A 15,650-nucleotide genomic window follows, 5' to 3' on the forward strand; every position below is an offset into this window, starting at 1 on the left:
TAAAAAAAATACACTTCTGCATCGCCAGGATGCACTTAACGGAACGTTTATTTTCCAAGGCTTTGGGACATTATGTTTGACAGTTCAGCCCAAATGTTCCAAAGTTCGTAAAACACATTTGTCAGAGCACTGCCTCATTACTTTGGTGTCGCTGTGCAAAGGCAGAAGGCCAGCTGAAGCAAAACAAGTGTTATTTTTCTGTTGTGATTATCGTTTATCGAGATGAAACCGGTGAAATTTGGTTGAAATAATACAGTGATAGTTCGTTTGGGTGTCTTTTTCCGTTCCTGTAAACTTCACCATTTACTGCTAAAGTATCCGCTCAGGGGTTAAAGTGATCTTTCGTTTTTGTAAAGTGTATTGAACATCGTAGCTGTACACGTCTGGGAAAATTGTCAGCGAATGTTCGACGAGGGGACAAAGTGCAATTTCGGTGGGGCTAGAAAAATTGGAAAATAAAAACTACAACTTACGAATGCATTTTAACCCGATACGCCATTGAAGTTGGAAGTTGCTAGGGTGGAAAATTACACGCTTCGTGTTGTCGCCTTTTGCACTCCCTCCTAGATTGTTTGTTTAGGAGAGAAGGGAAGCTGGACGCTTGCAGGAACTGCGAAAGCGAACCAAACCAAAGAGTGACAAAGTGGATTATGGGTATAGCGGAAGGGATGATGAGTTGGTGAAACTGCACGCACAAAGCTGGAAATACGACTAGAGTCGGAGTATACCATACTCTATACCCGTTGCGTATGTTGAGTTTCCGTCGTGCAGCGTAAAAAGAAAGGCCAGTGCAAACAAAGTAGCACAACACGGGAATGTCAAATTGGATCGAATTTTGGTGTAATTGATTGACAAATTGTGGTAGACGTTGTACAGCATAATATTCAAGAAATTACGAAACTCCCAGCTGATGGAATAAACCCGATTTCTTCTGCAACGCGGGGTGTAAGCGGTGTAAAATATACCCATCATTCCAACGCCAACTAGTTCAGCGATGTTACGACTAGTCAGATAATGAAAACGATTGATAGTCTGACTTCGTAACGAAGGAAAGTGATCGCATCGGACTTCCACACGGAATCACGTAAATCCGAACGCGGTGAAGCTATTAATTTGACCCCGATTGCGTAATCCAACGATAATAAGTGGCCTACGGAACCTTTTATGATACCTTGAAGTTGCCCTGCAAGCTACATCCTCCTACTAGACGGACTACTGTGATTAGCTAAAGTTCAAAATACGAACTCAGCACAATCAAATCGTGCTGGTAATATCGGTGGAAGATTCGCAAATGCACAGTAGACCGATTCGATCGCAAGATGTCGATTGAGCAACGATTTAATGCAGCTGTAAACGTGATCAGGGGACTGCCAAAGAATGGTAAGCATATTAATCCATTTTACGAAACAAAAAAATCGATCGGTTCTTCATGGAAAGAAAAATGATAAATCGGTCAAAGGTACGGTATCTTATCAAACAAATTGTTTGTTTTTAGCTTTAATGGTCACATTGATAAGATTAAACTGGCAGTAGATAACATACGAGCTGTATTAAATGAATGTTTATGAATGTTTATGAATGTTTATTTTCGTAATAAACATGGTATTGATTATTGATAAATATTTGAGGAAAACTCGGGCTAAATCAACATACTTGACTGCTTTCCATTTTGTAAACGTTGCATACGTTATGGAAACTCAAACATTGACTGAATAATACAAAATTCAATAACTAAAAAGTTATATTTTAACAATTAGGTACTTGGTATCGTCTATTCATTTAATGTAATTCTTTTAATCCGTTTTTTTTAAATAATACCTATATATCGTTACACTATTTGTAACGAACGTACATATGTATGGGAATCCATAAATTAGCGTGCAAATTTGCAAATACAACAAGGTGCGCTAGGGTTTGAATAAACGTTGGACTTTCTTCCAAGCGTCAAAACCGCTGTTCCTTTGAGTGCGAACAATACTGAAGCGAAATGGAACAAAAGTCCGACGCACAGTGCTAGAGGTTTAACCTTCATGGATGGTTCAAGGAATTAAGTGGCGCAAAAGAAGTGACTTGCAGGTTGCAACCGACGGAATCAGCGATATAAAAATGTTTTTGACACCCATGGCTGGAGCAAAAGTGAGATACAACCATCGCAAGTGCACGGTAACCATATACAACTAAATGTCTTAGTTGCTCTAGCATCACACGTACACCCTCAGAGAGTAGCAAGGCCAAACGAACAAGCTTTGGAGGGTTTTTTGTTGTTGAGAAATCGCATCATAAATGCGTGCTACAAATGAGATTTGGTGACCATGGTCATTTTGGATGGTTTTTGTGTTTTTTGCTAACTTTACAGCTGGTGCTGGAAAACTTTACTTCAAGTATGACGCTGAACATTGGCGGGGTAGAACAATTGTTATGAATACTAACTAACCTTATATATCTGCGTTTTGGTTCTTTATTGGAAATTATCTATATTTATTTCATTGCAATATTACGGCTCGTTGTCGTAGTAATCGCTACGGGAAATTAATTCTTTCAATTTTATTTTTCGTTTCAACCAGGACCGTATCAGCCGAGCAATGATATGCTACTACGATTTTATTCCTACTTCAAGCAGGCCACGAAAGGAAAGTGTTGTGAACGCAAACCGGCCTTCTGGGATGTTATTAACCGGTGAGTGAACGATATTGGTGTAAATCCCTCTTTTTCTGTCGCAATGATGCTATTTTGATTGATTTAACAACAGTGCCAAATGGGACGCTTGGAATCGGTTAGGTGACATGGAGAAGGAAGTGGCTATGCAGAAATATGTTGATGAATTGAAAAAGGTACTAACTGTTCTGTTACATTAATTAGTAATTTTTAGTGGGCTAATCTGATCTGACCTGAGTTATTTGTTATCGAAAATTTTAGATTGTTGAAACGATGTCGTACACTGACAATGTGGCCAACTTTATGGAGTACAACATGAGCGATTTGGACAATGTGAGCATTCAGGATTTGGAAATGGTTGCGCCGGAAGCAATTAAAAAGGCTCGCTCGCGCCCAAACTCACCATTTGCATCCCGAGAAGCCAGCCCGAATCGGCTGTCGCCAGTCACACCTTCGCCTCCACCGATGATGTCCTCTCAGAATGCACCGATGGTGAATGGGCATGTGCATAAGCCGATGGCGATCAATGGATACGCTCATAACAGTAACGGTTATCATACCGGTCAGCATCAACATCACCTGACGAATGGTGTTGTTTCGTCGACGATGAGCAATGGTGCCAGCTCTGGACCGTCCGAGTTAAGCGACGACGAGTACATCGACACGTATGATGATGACTTCGAAAGCGAAACAACCGCCGTGTTCCGTCCGATTGAGGCTGTCAACCATGTCCATTACTATCAGAATGGTTTATCCAATTCGGTAGGCAACGGGATGCCCTTGGTTAATGGTGGGGGAACGTTCCTACACGGGTCAGAAGGAGCGGGACACCTGCGAAATGATGTGGCCGCTCAGATTTCACGAACGATCGAACGACTGAATATCAGCGTACAGCAAGTTAATAATCGTGTGAGCGTAATTGAACAATCCATGGCTGAATTGCGAGAACAGCAACAGCAACAAGTCGCAAAAATGCGCGCTTCCTCTGTGCGGTCGTCACGGCCCAACTGGTGGCCTTTTGCTGAGATTTCGCCGGGGCTGTTAGCATTCGTCATACTTTGGCCGTTGGTGATTAATCGAATAACTGGCAGCTGGATTCAGAGAAAGAATAACTGAAAATGTGTGAAATTTAAAAATATCGTCGAATCCGACACATGTTGCTAATGCTTTACAGTCGGACGCCAATCGTATTGCTGGAACAATAGAACAAAAAAGGAGTTGTGAATAGTAATAACGTTTATCCACACATTGCAGCGTTTTTATTCGCTTAGTAAGTAGTCATCTTAACCAGTGCAAACACACTATGGCGCCGTAGCAAGATTAGCCAATACCATTTGATGTTTCGTTTTTCGCAAGACCAAATTCCAATATTCTGCCACGCAATGACTTGCACGCTTCCGACGATGGATAACAATTTAAAGCAAACAGAAGCGTGCACGGATCGTCCTCTTTAAGCAAATACAGTTTTTCGTTTGTAAATCTGACGAAATAGATGAAAATAACATTCCACTACATCCAATGATGATGTACGGAAACGTTAATAGTTTCTATCGACGAGAAGCTAGCAGTAAAGTAACAATGTTACTGTAAAGCCTGATAATTTATCTGTGTCTCAACACCACTATGTAATCGCCGAAGAATAAGTGCAATTTTTATGTAATTTGTTATTACTGTGCTGACTATAATATAGCATATACAGTTATATTGTGCTGTTTATAAATCGATATTAAGACAATTGTTTTATGGTGCGGACATTTATGTTATTGATCTTTATTTTTTGTTATCATTATCCTTTTGGATTTTTTAAAGAAGATATTATTCGTTACGTAAGGTTTGGGTTTCGTTTTGGACACATTATAGAATTTTGCAGTTAAGGGAAGGAACATCAAGACACAGTACTGGGTGGTTATGAATTAGATCACAAAGGGTGGGCAAACATATTGATTTTGTGCGATAGAAAATGATAACATTTACAGCGATAGTTAGGCTTTTGCTATGGGTAGGCGTATTGATAGAGAAATTGTAACAAATCTACAATTGTTCTTACGGTTCGATACAAATAAAAAAAGCGCTATTAAAAGAAAAAAAGCGTTTTGTTTCTATAAGGTATTCTGCATATGAACCGGTATGAGATTGATTATCCGGGGCGCTCGGGACCACACTGACGCCCGCTAATCGATTTCCACGGATAATAGTTCCTTAAATATCAAGGCCATTTATATATCTAGATAAACCGTGTGTAGTATCTATGTACTATAATATGGTGGTTGTTTTGATGCTAAAAATGATTCTTTACCAAGCAAATTATTATCAAATAACAATTAAAATTTAGAACGTAAAATAAAATCATTTCAAATATATCGTTTGGTGACGATTTTAATAATTTTAACCAACCTGACATCAGTACAAATGTTCACCACGGTTGAACAGCTGTAAATTTTCAGCGCACGGTTAATCCGCCCCCGGATAATCGACGTTCTGCTGTATCTACTGAACACATTGTCCAGTGGTTCCCCGTTATGTCAAAATTAACGTATAAAAATGATATCACACTGTTTTCGAATAGTTGCACCATTTTGCAGTGCACTGTAGATTGTTTGCTGTCATTCTGTGACACAAATTTTATATAAACAATAAACCGAGCAACGTGTGTTTTCTTGCAATATGGACTTTGCGAAGAGTGTTTTACAAAAATATGGCTGGAAAGAAGGTATAGATCATACAAACGAATAGTTTAAACGATTTACAACCTCCTACGTTTCTCAATCAACGTTTAATTTCAGGGTGTGGGCTCGGCAAAAACATGAATGGAATTACGGTCCCGATCAAAGCAAGACTGAAGAAAGACAATAGCGGATTGGGAGCAAATGAATTGCAAGAAGCAACTAGCAACTGGTGGGAACGTGTTTACAATGAAGCGACTGGCAATGTAGAGATACAATCCGGAAGCCAGAATAACGGCGAAGTTACCCTTCAGCAGCTGAATCCGGATGCGGTTGAGATTACCACCAAAAGTTATTCTGTAAACAAATTGAAGCGAATGGATCAGAATCAGAATGGCTCTAGGTATGGGAATGTATTCATTAAAGCTTCCACGTTGTTGGGTGGTGCAGGCCGTGAGGAAGAGGTACCTGATCACATCCGTACTGAGGATATTGCGTTTAATCCTGTGAAGCATCTTACGGACGAGCAGTTGTTTGCAGCGTGCGGTGGCCGAACGGCTCACAAGTAAGCTAGAGTTCTGAATGTTGTTGAAGGTGATACATATTAATTTATATTTTTAATACTTACAGAGGTGCTCGCCATGGATTGGGCTTGACTGGTAAGCTGGCGCGGATTGAAGAACAAAACAATAAGCTCTTGCAACAGTTGGAAAGCAAATCATTCGAAGCTGTGATAAAATCGAACGATTGGCAGGTACAGCTATCTAAAAACGGGCGGAAAAGGTCGAAAAAACAGAAACGAAACGAACAAAGATGGATCGAGCACGGATCGGCGGATGTAGATGATGGAGTAAAGGATATGGTGCATCATGCAGATTACGTGGTGGCCAAAAATAAGAAGAAAAAGAAAGCTCAACAGAAAACCGATCAAGATCTGGCAAGTGGAATGGGGAGCATGTTTGCAGAATTACCGGAAGAAAACGGCTTGGAGGAGAATGAGCCGGAGGTGCCGAACACAAAATCGAAACGCAAATCAAAAAAAGCTCGTTGCGTGAATGATGAGCTAGACCTGCTGAGTGAAAAAATCCGTAAGTTAGATCACAGTTCAGTGACAATTAAGAAAAAGGACAAGATGAAAGGGAAAAAGCTAAAACAGGCACAGAGCAATGGCGTTGTTGGCGATGACGATACTGCGATGCTTGATCCGGCCGCCAAGTATCGCAAGGATTATCGCCCCGACTTGAAACAAAACAATCGTTTGCTCAAATTGCTTGTGCCTGACGAGGTTTCGGAAGAAAAGCGCGTTAAAAAACCGGCAACCTTGCTTCGATCCGATTCCAGTGACCAAGAGGAAGAGGACGTGGTGCAGCGCGTGAACGAAGAACAGAATCGGTACTGGTCGAAAATGCGAGCCACCGTGCCAAAGATAAACATCATTGAACCGACGGAAGATGATTGCTTCGCAATGGGGCAAAGCTTAAAGGAGCGCCATAAGAACGACGTGAAGCGCGTTGGTAATCGAACTGCCAGTGGGAAGCGCAGGAAAACCAAGAAAAGCCAACGCCAATTGGCGCAGCTAGCGGACAAACTGTCCAAAAATTTATGAACGGAAAGCAATAATTTCTTACCAACACCAAACTGTGGTAGGTCTCTATTTTGAAGAGAAAGCACATATGTCTGGTCATTGTGAATGAAGCTATTATCGTTTTTATTTTATTGCCCCTCTTGTGTCGGAGTAATAATTTAGATGCATCTCATGGATATCGTATACTTATCCAGGTGTAAAACTTGTTATTAAGTAAACATAATAAAGTGCATCTTCACACATTGGGGCTATCGTGAATTACTAAAATTTGCTGACTACGTTACTTTTGTATTGTATCGGTATTCGAAAGATTCTGAGCGTGAATGATGAGCAATAAGAAGTCTCATTTGACTTAATATTAACTATATGTATGGACAATAAACATGTAAATGCATATATGTATATGTTTGAAACAGTTTCAGTCCCATAAAAATCCGTTCGATTGCGAAGTTGAAAGCCTATCTTACATGAAGCAACTTTGATGAAACGTGGTTTTGGAAACAATCTCGAGAAGAAGTGCTAAGTTGTTCAATGCATAGAATAATTTACCCCAATTCATCTTCACTACACCTTGCAAAATATAGGAAAACGATATCAGTATCGGTTTACAAAACTAAAGCCACCAGTAAATGCTATCAGTGAGCAAAACTGATAACCATACGTAAAAGTTTAAATATGAATTACTAAATGAACTTCAAAAACTTATATCTTCATTATGGGAAAGAAAACACAAGTTGTTCCTAAGGTTGTGTTCGAAATTTCGTCTTAACAAACTTTCCAGACCGAGAGCTATTAATATTTTGATGAGAAACAAGAAAATTTTCATTCAAATTGTATGGAATTTTCGCGTATGGAATAATTTGGTAATTGACAACCGCTGCAAAAATTGGCAAAGCTGTCACACAAAATGACCAAAATGTCAAACAAAGTGCATTGGCGGGAATAAGGTTAAAGCTCGTAAACAAAACAATGGTGATGAAGTTATTGAAGAAAGTGAGCTGCTGGATTGGTTAGGAAATAGCCCATTAGATTAGGCAGCAGTGAGCAGGCTGTGAGATAAACGGCAAAAATGGGTATTACGGGTCTATTACCATTCCTGGAAAAGGCGAGCAGTGCTTGCCATTTACGCGATTTGCGAGGCAAATGTGTGGCAATAGACACCTACTGCTGGCTGCACCGGGGAGCGTTTGCATGTGCAGAACGATTAGCCCGAGGCGAATCCACTGATATGCACATACTATATTGCCTCAAGTATGTCCAACTGTTGCTGTCGCACAACATCAAACCGATACTCGTTTTCGACGGTCAACACCTGCCAGCCAAAGCGGCAACCGAGGCGAAGCGGCGCGAGAGCAGAGACAATGCCCGTAAACGTGGCGCTGAATTATTGCGCCAGGGTCGTATCGAGGAAGCGCGAAGTTTCCTAAGACGGTGTGTCGATATTACGCACGAAATGGCACTGCAGCTGATACGCGAATGTCACAAACGAGGCGTGGATTGTATCGTAGCACCGTATGAAGCTGATGCACAGCTTGCGTATCTCAACCGAACCGACATCGCGCAGTACGTCATTACGGAAGATTCGGATCTGGTGTTGTTTGGCTGCAACCGAATCCTATTTAAGTTGGACTTGACAGGGAATGGACGGTTGGTAGAGGCCAGTAAACTGCATCTGGCGATGGGTTGTAGGGAGGATCGTTATAAGTTTGAAAAATTTCGATACATGTGCATCCTTTCCGGGTGTGATTATTTGGACTCTTTACCCGGGATTGGACTGGCAAAGGCGTGCAAGTTCGTGTTGAAAACGGAGGATCCGGACATACGACGAGCGTTGGCAAAAATACCGGCCTATCTCAACATGAGACAACTGTCCGTGACGGAGGAATACAAGGACGAATTCTTGAAGGCAGATGCTACCTTTAGACACATGGTGGTGTACGATCCCATACAACGCCGACAAACGAGACTGGCCGATCCGGATCAAGAAAATACACCTGACCAGTACTGCTGCAATGCAGGCAAATTTATGGACGAGAAAACCGCATTCGAGCTAGCGGTTGGGAATTTAGACCCCTTCTCACTGCGCAAAATGGACGATTGGCATCCGGATGCAGCGGAAGACGGGGAACTTTCCGCAATTGCTAGAAAAATGCTTCATCTCAGCATCTGGAGGAAAGATTTTGTAGCGCAGAAGGAAGCTAAAGTTCAGACACAAACGCAGAAACCTCTATCTTTGTCAGCATTCGTCAAACGGAAACCGCATAACGAAGATCAAGTTGATCGAGAGTGTAAGGACACGATCACCGATGTCTTGCAGACCTACGGTATTCAGAGTGATGAACCCGTCTCGAAGCGATTCTGTATGACACAGTCGGCGGGGTCTTCTACTGGATCGAAAGTTGTATCAATCGAGTACAAAGACCTCGAGGCGTTAGATGTGCTGGGACAGCTGGATCAACCTGCAACACCGAAACGCAAACGTAATCCTTTTGCAGTTTCTCCAAGCAGACATGCAGTCGGAAGAGATGATTCTGCTGATGTATTACTCTCACCCACGAAGATAACGGCAGCCAACCGATCGCTGTTGCATAATATAAGTCCGGTAAAGAGAATAGATTATGCACAGCTACGCAGTCAACTTACAGCGAAAGAGTCGTCCGATGGTGCAGGTGGTGTTGGTACAAGCCGACTTGGTCGTTTGAAATCGGCCCATAGTAAAGGAGTATCGGGTGGTGGTAATGAGCCGAAAGTGATTAGTCGATTTTTCTGCACACAAACAAAGATACAAATTAATCAAACGACTAGCAGCACGGTTAGAAGCGATACCATCAGTAGCCCCAAAAATGGTGGAACGACTGGTGATAATATACTGGTGTCTCCCACTGCCATTGTAAAGGAAATAAGAAGTAAGCAAGCAGCAAAAGCAAGTGCTCTTAAAGCGACAGCGTTATATCTCAGCTCACCGGAAGCACGAATTCAAAGTCGCGGTGATCGTACGCCAGAAAAACATCGGCAAAGTGTGTCCTCACCCGACACTGATACGATAAAGGGTAAGATACTGGGTCAGCTGGATAGTGGTATAGCATCGGATGGTGACACTAATGCACAGGACGTTGAAGCAGCTTCACTGGAAGGAGAAAGTAGTACAGGATTAAGCTCATCTCAAAAAGAAAATGATGATTTATTAGTTACTGCACCTGAAAAGAACTGTACAAATCCAAGACCACGTGCTACCCGTTTGGCACTGTTTGAGCGAAAGTTAACGAAAAGATTGAATCAAACGCCATATCATTTCGAGGCCGTAGAAGAAGAGCTTGCAATCCTTCTTGATGACGACAGTAACGATGGGAACAGTACAGGAAAGCGACACACAACAGTCCAGGAGACTGTGTTGGTGGATTTGTGCGATGTAACAAGAGACATAAAACATAAGACTGAAGAACAAATATCTGCACTGCCCGCAGCTATAGCTAACGTAGAAACATCCACTAAAACTAAGGCACGTTCATCATGTAAACGGCCTGGATTGTCTGCCAATAGGAAACCTACCTCCAAAGCGGATAACAGTGCCGGATTGACGCAAACTCGGTTGTCCATGTTCGGGTTTCAGAAAAAGGTAAGCTATAAAAAAACTAATTAATAGTTTAATTATAAAAAGTGTCTGAAGTTAGAATATATTTCTTCAACTGTTTTTTTTAAATTTCAGCCTTCAATGAACAATCGATAGCTCTACAAACGTGCAATTCTGTTTACTTAAAAGTTTTGAATAAAGTTGAGCATTTTTATGTGATGTCATACAGCAGCAATTGTCATTTAATTTTGCATGAAATTTAAACTCAATTTTTGTTTGTAAAAAAGTATAAGTTATGTTTTTCTTATTGAAATTTTGCCCAAAAATAAACCCCTTTTTTGTCTAATGTTAATAAAAACCAGATTCTTTGTGAATTTATCACGCAACGAGGTACGTACTAATTTGCATATAAATTCCCTCTCTACGCATGTTTCGGGGTGTATTCTAATTGTTAATTAAACAAATGTTAGCAAATCATGTTTTGGTCATTCCATGTTGAAACAATTTTCCAAAGTATTTTTATTAAGACATTGACTTATCGTACATATTCTGTTATCTCGCGCCTGGTAATCCACATTGGTATCATGTTCGCACACATGCTACCAAATTGATTCCGCCGCCTTGCTGACACATTTTCGAATGAAAAATAGTTTAATATAGTAAAAAAAAACGAATGGGAAAAAACTGATGCAGTTTTGCATAGGTCCCAGCTCTTAATTGAAAGCAGATGTGAACTGCTACGTGTCTGTTCCGCTAATGTTCCAATCTGTTTCAATCAATTTTCAATCTCATTCGTTTTACGCTATTGGCTATTAGTGGGAAATGCAAACATTCGTGCCCTACCTAATCGTTAAACTATCCAGTCTTGATAGTTTTACGTCGGTAAAAGTATAGCACACGGAGTATTTTTGTGGATAATCATATAGAACACGTATCTTTTTTTTACAGGAAAAGAATGTATTATAATACTACTTATTATTCGCAAGTTAACTAGCGATGTCAGATTTTAGTAATGAGTTGGAATTTAGAACAGTACTTGTTGCTGCTTCTGCAGGAATTCAGATTCGATTAAACTGGTTCTTGAATGGCTGTACAGTCGTTTCCGTTGATGGACCAATTGGTTCGTTTACATTTGACATTTCTCCACCAATTTTGTTCTGCGTCTTGAGGTTTTTAATTTTATTCTACCGCCTGCTAGCTGCGCGGGATCTGTTTGTAATCGTTTTTGCTTTACCCTGGCCAGCAGCCATATCTAATGATCGGCTACGAGTGACTTGAATGACACACATTTTTTTTGTTGAGTCGTGCATTACCGTGCTACAGATTTATCTCTCCATCAGCGTTTGAACTCTGTATACGGAACGACATGGACTAGTCGAAATTTATACTAGTGAAGGACGTGCTATCAAGCCGTGCGCATTACACCATGGAATCGGTGCTTCATTCGACAACTCACGCAGTTTCGAAAATTCTTTATCTTACTCTTCTGTATTGCAATCGACAATTATGTCGGTGTAGGAAAAATCTGCGATTTGCTAGGAACCGTTTAGCTTAAAATGTTGGTTACGGATAATGTTACCTCCTCAGTACCTATATTACGGTGCAGAAACCATACTTAAACTAGGCATTTCGTCTTAAGTCGTCAGCGTGACCTAATCCTTAAAATGGGGCTTAAGATATTTCAGCATTCCAAAGGTACGGAACCGCTTCACGCCGATCACCTTCTGCAGATCCGCATCGCAGATGGCATACTGTCTGTTTTTCGGATCGTACAGATTACGCTCCTTGATGATGGCCCAAATTTTCTTCACTACCTCATGCCGAGGTAATGATTCTGCACCACATATTGCCGCCAGATCCGCGGACAGTGTGTACGGTCGTGTGTATCCACTCGATTTCTTGGCCCCGCCCGCCTTCTTGGCTTTGGGAGCTGGTTTTGCTCGTTTCCAGTCTTCGTCAGAATCGGAATCAGAATCGTTCTTTTTCTTTTTACCACCCTTACCACCTTTGGCGGCACCTTGAGGCTTGTAGTCATCGTCGCTACCCTGCTCCTCGTCGTCATCACCGGACTCATCGTCGCTGTCGGATGTGCGTTTCTTCTTCTTTGCCGGGCCCCGTTTGGCCGGTGTGCCGCGCTTTCCACCGCTTTTACGTGCCTTCGGTTTCTCCTCCTCGGATAAATCCTCTTCATCTTCCTCTTCCTCATAGTCGCTGTTTCCCTTTGCTTTGCGATTATTTTTGCCCTTGCCGTTACCTGCATAGTCTTCGTCCTCCTCGTCATCGTCTTCCTCTTCCTCGGAATCGGAAGCTTGCGAATTTACATAGTCCATTACCAGATCGTCCACTTCCTTCTTACGATTCGATAGATCACACTTCAAGTTTTGCTCCAACTGCAGACGCACTTTCTTGGCCGCTGTTTCCTCCAGGTTGGCATCCTTCAGAATTTCTGTGGAATAGTAATTGTATGAGAAGTCGCCGGAAAGATGTACCGATACGGGTGAACAGGTGCAAATAGTTTCCATAGGTTGTAAACGAACTTACTGCTGATTTCTGCCTGCAGCTCCGCTTTCGTGGGATTTTTAGTCATTTTCCCGTGTTTGTCGTTATTGACTTAAGGAGCTGTAATAAAAGAAAAAACCGTAAGTACACGCTTTATACCAGGCACGCATCGAAATTGATAACTCACATGGTAATGTGTAGGCTTTATTGTGTTTCAAATTTACGAACTTATTTCACTGCCTTACAGTTTCTGGTACGCCACAACAGCTACACACTTCTGAATTAAAGGATATTTATTTCTTTAAGTTTATAGTTGTGTTTTAGCAAGGATGCAAATAGATACAGCTCGGTGAAACGAGGAGACCGATGTTTTCTTGATGGAGATGTATACCGGGGTGCCGAAGACGCTTGCTACAGCGCTTCGTGCGGTTATTTGTTGAACCCTGTTGACGTCGGTCCTTTTGACAGAGGCAGCAATTGCTGTCAATTTACGTTCGTCTGAAAGGAAATTCAAATATGTCGTTGGACGTTTTGAAAGTAGCATTCCAGCATGCTTGAAATTCGCATAATGATATGTCGAATATTTGAAAGTGGATGGTGCTTTCCATTGCTGTTGAAAGATTCATTTCTATTATTAAATTTCTTTAGTTTTGCCATTAAAACGAATTATTCCAAATGATCTTGGATTTTTGGCGGATGTGATCATGCGGTTTGAAGTGCTAAATATAAATTATGAAGTGAGCTTTCGAACGGCGTGTGCTAAGAACTATGTTTGACTGCCAAGTGTGCGAGTGGAGAAGGAAAATGAACCACTAGCTAGTTGAGCTGTTTGGCGGTGCAGATATATTAACGGTTATCAAAACCAGAAGGCTACGATGCCTGGGGCACATGAAGAGGATGCCGGACTCATCCCCCACCAGGAAGGTACTCGTCAGCGATCCGTTTGGCACTAGACGGAGAGGAGCAGAGCAAGCTCATTGGCAGGATCACGTAGAGTCAAACCTGTCGGAGATCGGATGCAGCTGTGGATGGAGGACTGGAACCCTGGTCCGAGTTTCCTGGAAACGGATTGGCTTGCGACGTGCTCGACCATGAGCAGGCCAGGGAAAAAAAGAAGAAGTGAGCGTAGGCTAAAGGATTTCTCTGAGTTGTCTTGGGGTCTTAGGCTAAAGGATGATATTTATTTACTCGTCGCAAGATCCTCCGTATGGTTGTACTACCATCTAAAACACTGGATCGCTCACTAGGGAAAGTTTAGGATCAGTTAAAAAAAAATGTAAAAACCAACGGTTTTTTTTAAAATTTTATATCTCAGTAGGTAGCATTGCTATTACCACCTTCAAAACCCCAAGATAAAACTAATAATAGAAATGTTTAATACATCCATCAGCGCTAGTAGATGTAGCAATCAATCAGCAGTAATTCAAACTGCGATTTTTTAAATTAGAGCGTATTTTGGTTGGTTTTAATTGGTTTAAGATTTGATTTCAATTGGTTTCTTGTCTTTGTTCTGAGTTTGCAATCGTCTTCTTTACATGTGTCTTGAGTTATCTTTGGCTCTTTCTATTCGTTTCTGCACAAAGCACTTGTTTGAAAGAAACCAGCGATCCAGCACAACGAAAATATTTTGTTGGTCAAGTAATTTTATTCAGAATCGCTTTAATTTGATGGTACAACAAAAATGGAAAGTCAATCAATAAATTATTTCGTTTGTCTTTTCTTTTCGGTGTTCGGTGTTAAGTATAGAATACGGCCTGGTCGTTCTTTACGAAAAAAATGTTTTCAAAATAATGTTTTTTTCCTAGAACAAGAATTAGACTGTCTTTCCACGTGTATAAGAGGATCCCGTTTGTAAGAGCCATCCTTGATTAGAGGGATATAATTTAAAGATGTTTTCATTAGTAAACCATTTTGGTGAAATTGTAAATTAAATTTTGGGGTGACCCAATGCTATATGTGAAAAATGGCGCTGGTTCCACACGACAGAACATGATGGCGTATCAAATCCCATCCGGACCGTCCCACCGTGGCAAGGACTTCAAATCCGGCTATGTGATAAAAATAAATCCGGCAACCCAGAAATGGATGGCATGAACTTAGAGGTGATTAACTCAAGAAGAAGAATAATTCTACTCTCTAACATTGCCATCATACATTTCTTCAGAAATTTCGGAGCTCTTCATAAATATCAGTAGTAAAAATTGACATATGATTCGCTCTCAGAGGATTCACTCTTCGCAATGTTAACATAATTGATGCCACTAAGCGGTGTATATTAGGAAAGTTTCATTACAGGAGCTGCTAAATGCAGGAGCTGCTGATCTATGACTAGTACTATGAACTTACTATCGTACAGCGAATTAGACTCGCCAGGCTCCAGTGGTCTGGTCATGTCATACGAATGGCACCGGATGACCCAGCCTGTGAAGTCCTTTTAGGTCGTCCACTGAGATGAATTGATCGGCAGACAACGCCTGTCGCCGAAGACTACGAAGCGGTTGTAGCGCATGATAATTAAGTAAGTATAAAGTGCATCTCTGATTTTAAAAGTCAAATTTCTACAAAAAGATGCGTCATACACACGGAGAAATAAGGTAGTAAAATTGAAGAATTATTTTATTAAAGAAATATAACACTTCGTGTGTCTAACATCCATCGTTCAGCGCATTTCTTTATC

General features: G+C 41.2%; 4 protein-coding genes across 4 annotated transcripts; 3 read left to right on the top strand and 1 right to left on the bottom strand.

Annotated features, from left to right (window-relative positions):
- Window positions 1-13: 13 nt before the first annotated feature.
- Window positions 14-4,381, top strand: LOC125763705 (acyl-CoA-binding domain-containing protein 5). Its single transcript, XM_049427098.1, has 4 exons — window positions 14-1,380; window positions 2,565-2,676; window positions 2,750-2,831; window positions 2,917-4,381. Exons 1-4 carry the CDS (start codon window positions 1,320-1,322, stop codon window positions 3,769-3,771), a joined length of 1,110 nt encoding a protein of 369 aa, XP_049283055.1. The 5' UTR covers window positions 14-1,319; the 3' UTR covers window positions 3,772-4,381.
- Window positions 4,382-5,202: 821 nt separating this feature from the next.
- Window positions 5,203-7,170, top strand: LOC125763702 (G patch domain-containing protein 4). Its single transcript, XM_049427092.1, has 3 exons — window positions 5,203-5,365; window positions 5,439-5,883; window positions 5,949-7,170. Exons 1-3 carry the CDS (start codon window positions 5,320-5,322, stop codon window positions 6,922-6,924), a joined length of 1,467 nt encoding a protein of 488 aa, XP_049283049.1. The 5' UTR covers window positions 5,203-5,319; the 3' UTR covers window positions 6,925-7,170.
- A 551-nt stretch (window positions 7,171-7,721) lies between these two features.
- LOC125763697 (exonuclease 1) lies at window positions 7,722-10,647 on the top strand. Its single transcript, XM_049427084.1, has 2 exons — window positions 7,722-10,519; window positions 10,610-10,647. The coding sequence occupies exons 1-2, from the start codon at window positions 7,973-7,975 to the stop codon at window positions 10,628-10,630; spliced, it is 2,568 nt and encodes an 855-aa protein (XP_049283041.1). The 5' UTR covers window positions 7,722-7,972; the 3' UTR covers window positions 10,631-10,647.
- A 306-nt stretch (window positions 10,648-10,953) lies between these two features.
- LOC125763707 (uncharacterized) lies at window positions 10,954-13,389 on the bottom strand. Its single transcript, XM_049427101.1, has 3 exons — window positions 13,161-13,389; window positions 13,016-13,093; window positions 10,954-12,920 (listed from the first exon to the last, which is right to left on the bottom strand). Exons 2-3 carry the CDS (start codon window positions 13,059-13,061, stop codon window positions 12,127-12,129), a joined length of 840 nt encoding a protein of 279 aa, XP_049283058.1. The 5' UTR covers window positions 13,062-13,093; window positions 13,161-13,389; the 3' UTR covers window positions 10,954-12,126.
- Window positions 13,390-15,650: the final 2,261 nt, after the last annotated feature.

Source organism: Anopheles funestus, chromosome 2RL, assembly GCF_943734845.2.
Source record: "Anopheles funestus chromosome 2RL, idAnoFuneDA-416_04, whole genome shotgun sequence".
NCBI lineage: Eukaryota > Metazoa > Arthropoda > Insecta > Diptera > Culicidae > Anopheles > Anopheles funestus.

Coding starts and splice junctions, on each gene's coding strand:
- LOC125763707 (XM_049427101.1), bottom strand. CDS start 13,061: ATGACTAAAAATCCCACGAAAGCGGAGCTGCAGGCAGAAATCAGCA. Junction 12,921..13,015: donor GCTGCAGGCAGAAATCAGCA/GTAAGTTCGTTT, acceptor ACTATTCCACAG/AAATTCTGAAGGATGCCAAC.
- LOC125763702 (XM_049427092.1), top strand. CDS start 5,320: ATGGACTTTGCGAAGAGTGTTTTACAAAAATATGGCTGGAAAGAAG. Junction 5,366..5,438: donor AAAATATGGCTGGAAAGAAG/GTATAGATCATA, acceptor GTTTAATTTCAG/GGTGTGGGCTCGGCAAAAAC. Junction 5,884..5,948: donor GGTGGCCGAACGGCTCACAA/GTAAGCTAGAGT, acceptor TAATACTTACAG/AGGTGCTCGCCATGGATTGG.
- LOC125763705 (XM_049427098.1), top strand. CDS start 1,320: ATGTCGATTGAGCAACGATTTAATGCAGCTGTAAACGTGATCAGGGGA. Junction 2,677..2,749: donor TTCTGGGATGTTATTAACCG/GTGAGTGAACGA, acceptor ATTTAACAACAG/TGCCAAATGGGACGCTTGGA. Junction 2,832..2,916: donor ATGTTGATGAATTGAAAAAG/GTACTAACTGTT, acceptor CGAAAATTTTAG/ATTGTTGAAACGATGTCGTA.
- LOC125763697 (XM_049427084.1), top strand. CDS start 7,973: ATGGGTATTACGGGTCTATTACCATTCCTGGAAAAGGCGAGCAGTGCT. Junction 10,520..10,609: donor TGTTCGGGTTTCAGAAAAAG/GTAAGCTATAAA, acceptor TTTAAATTTCAG/CCTTCAATGAACAATCGATA.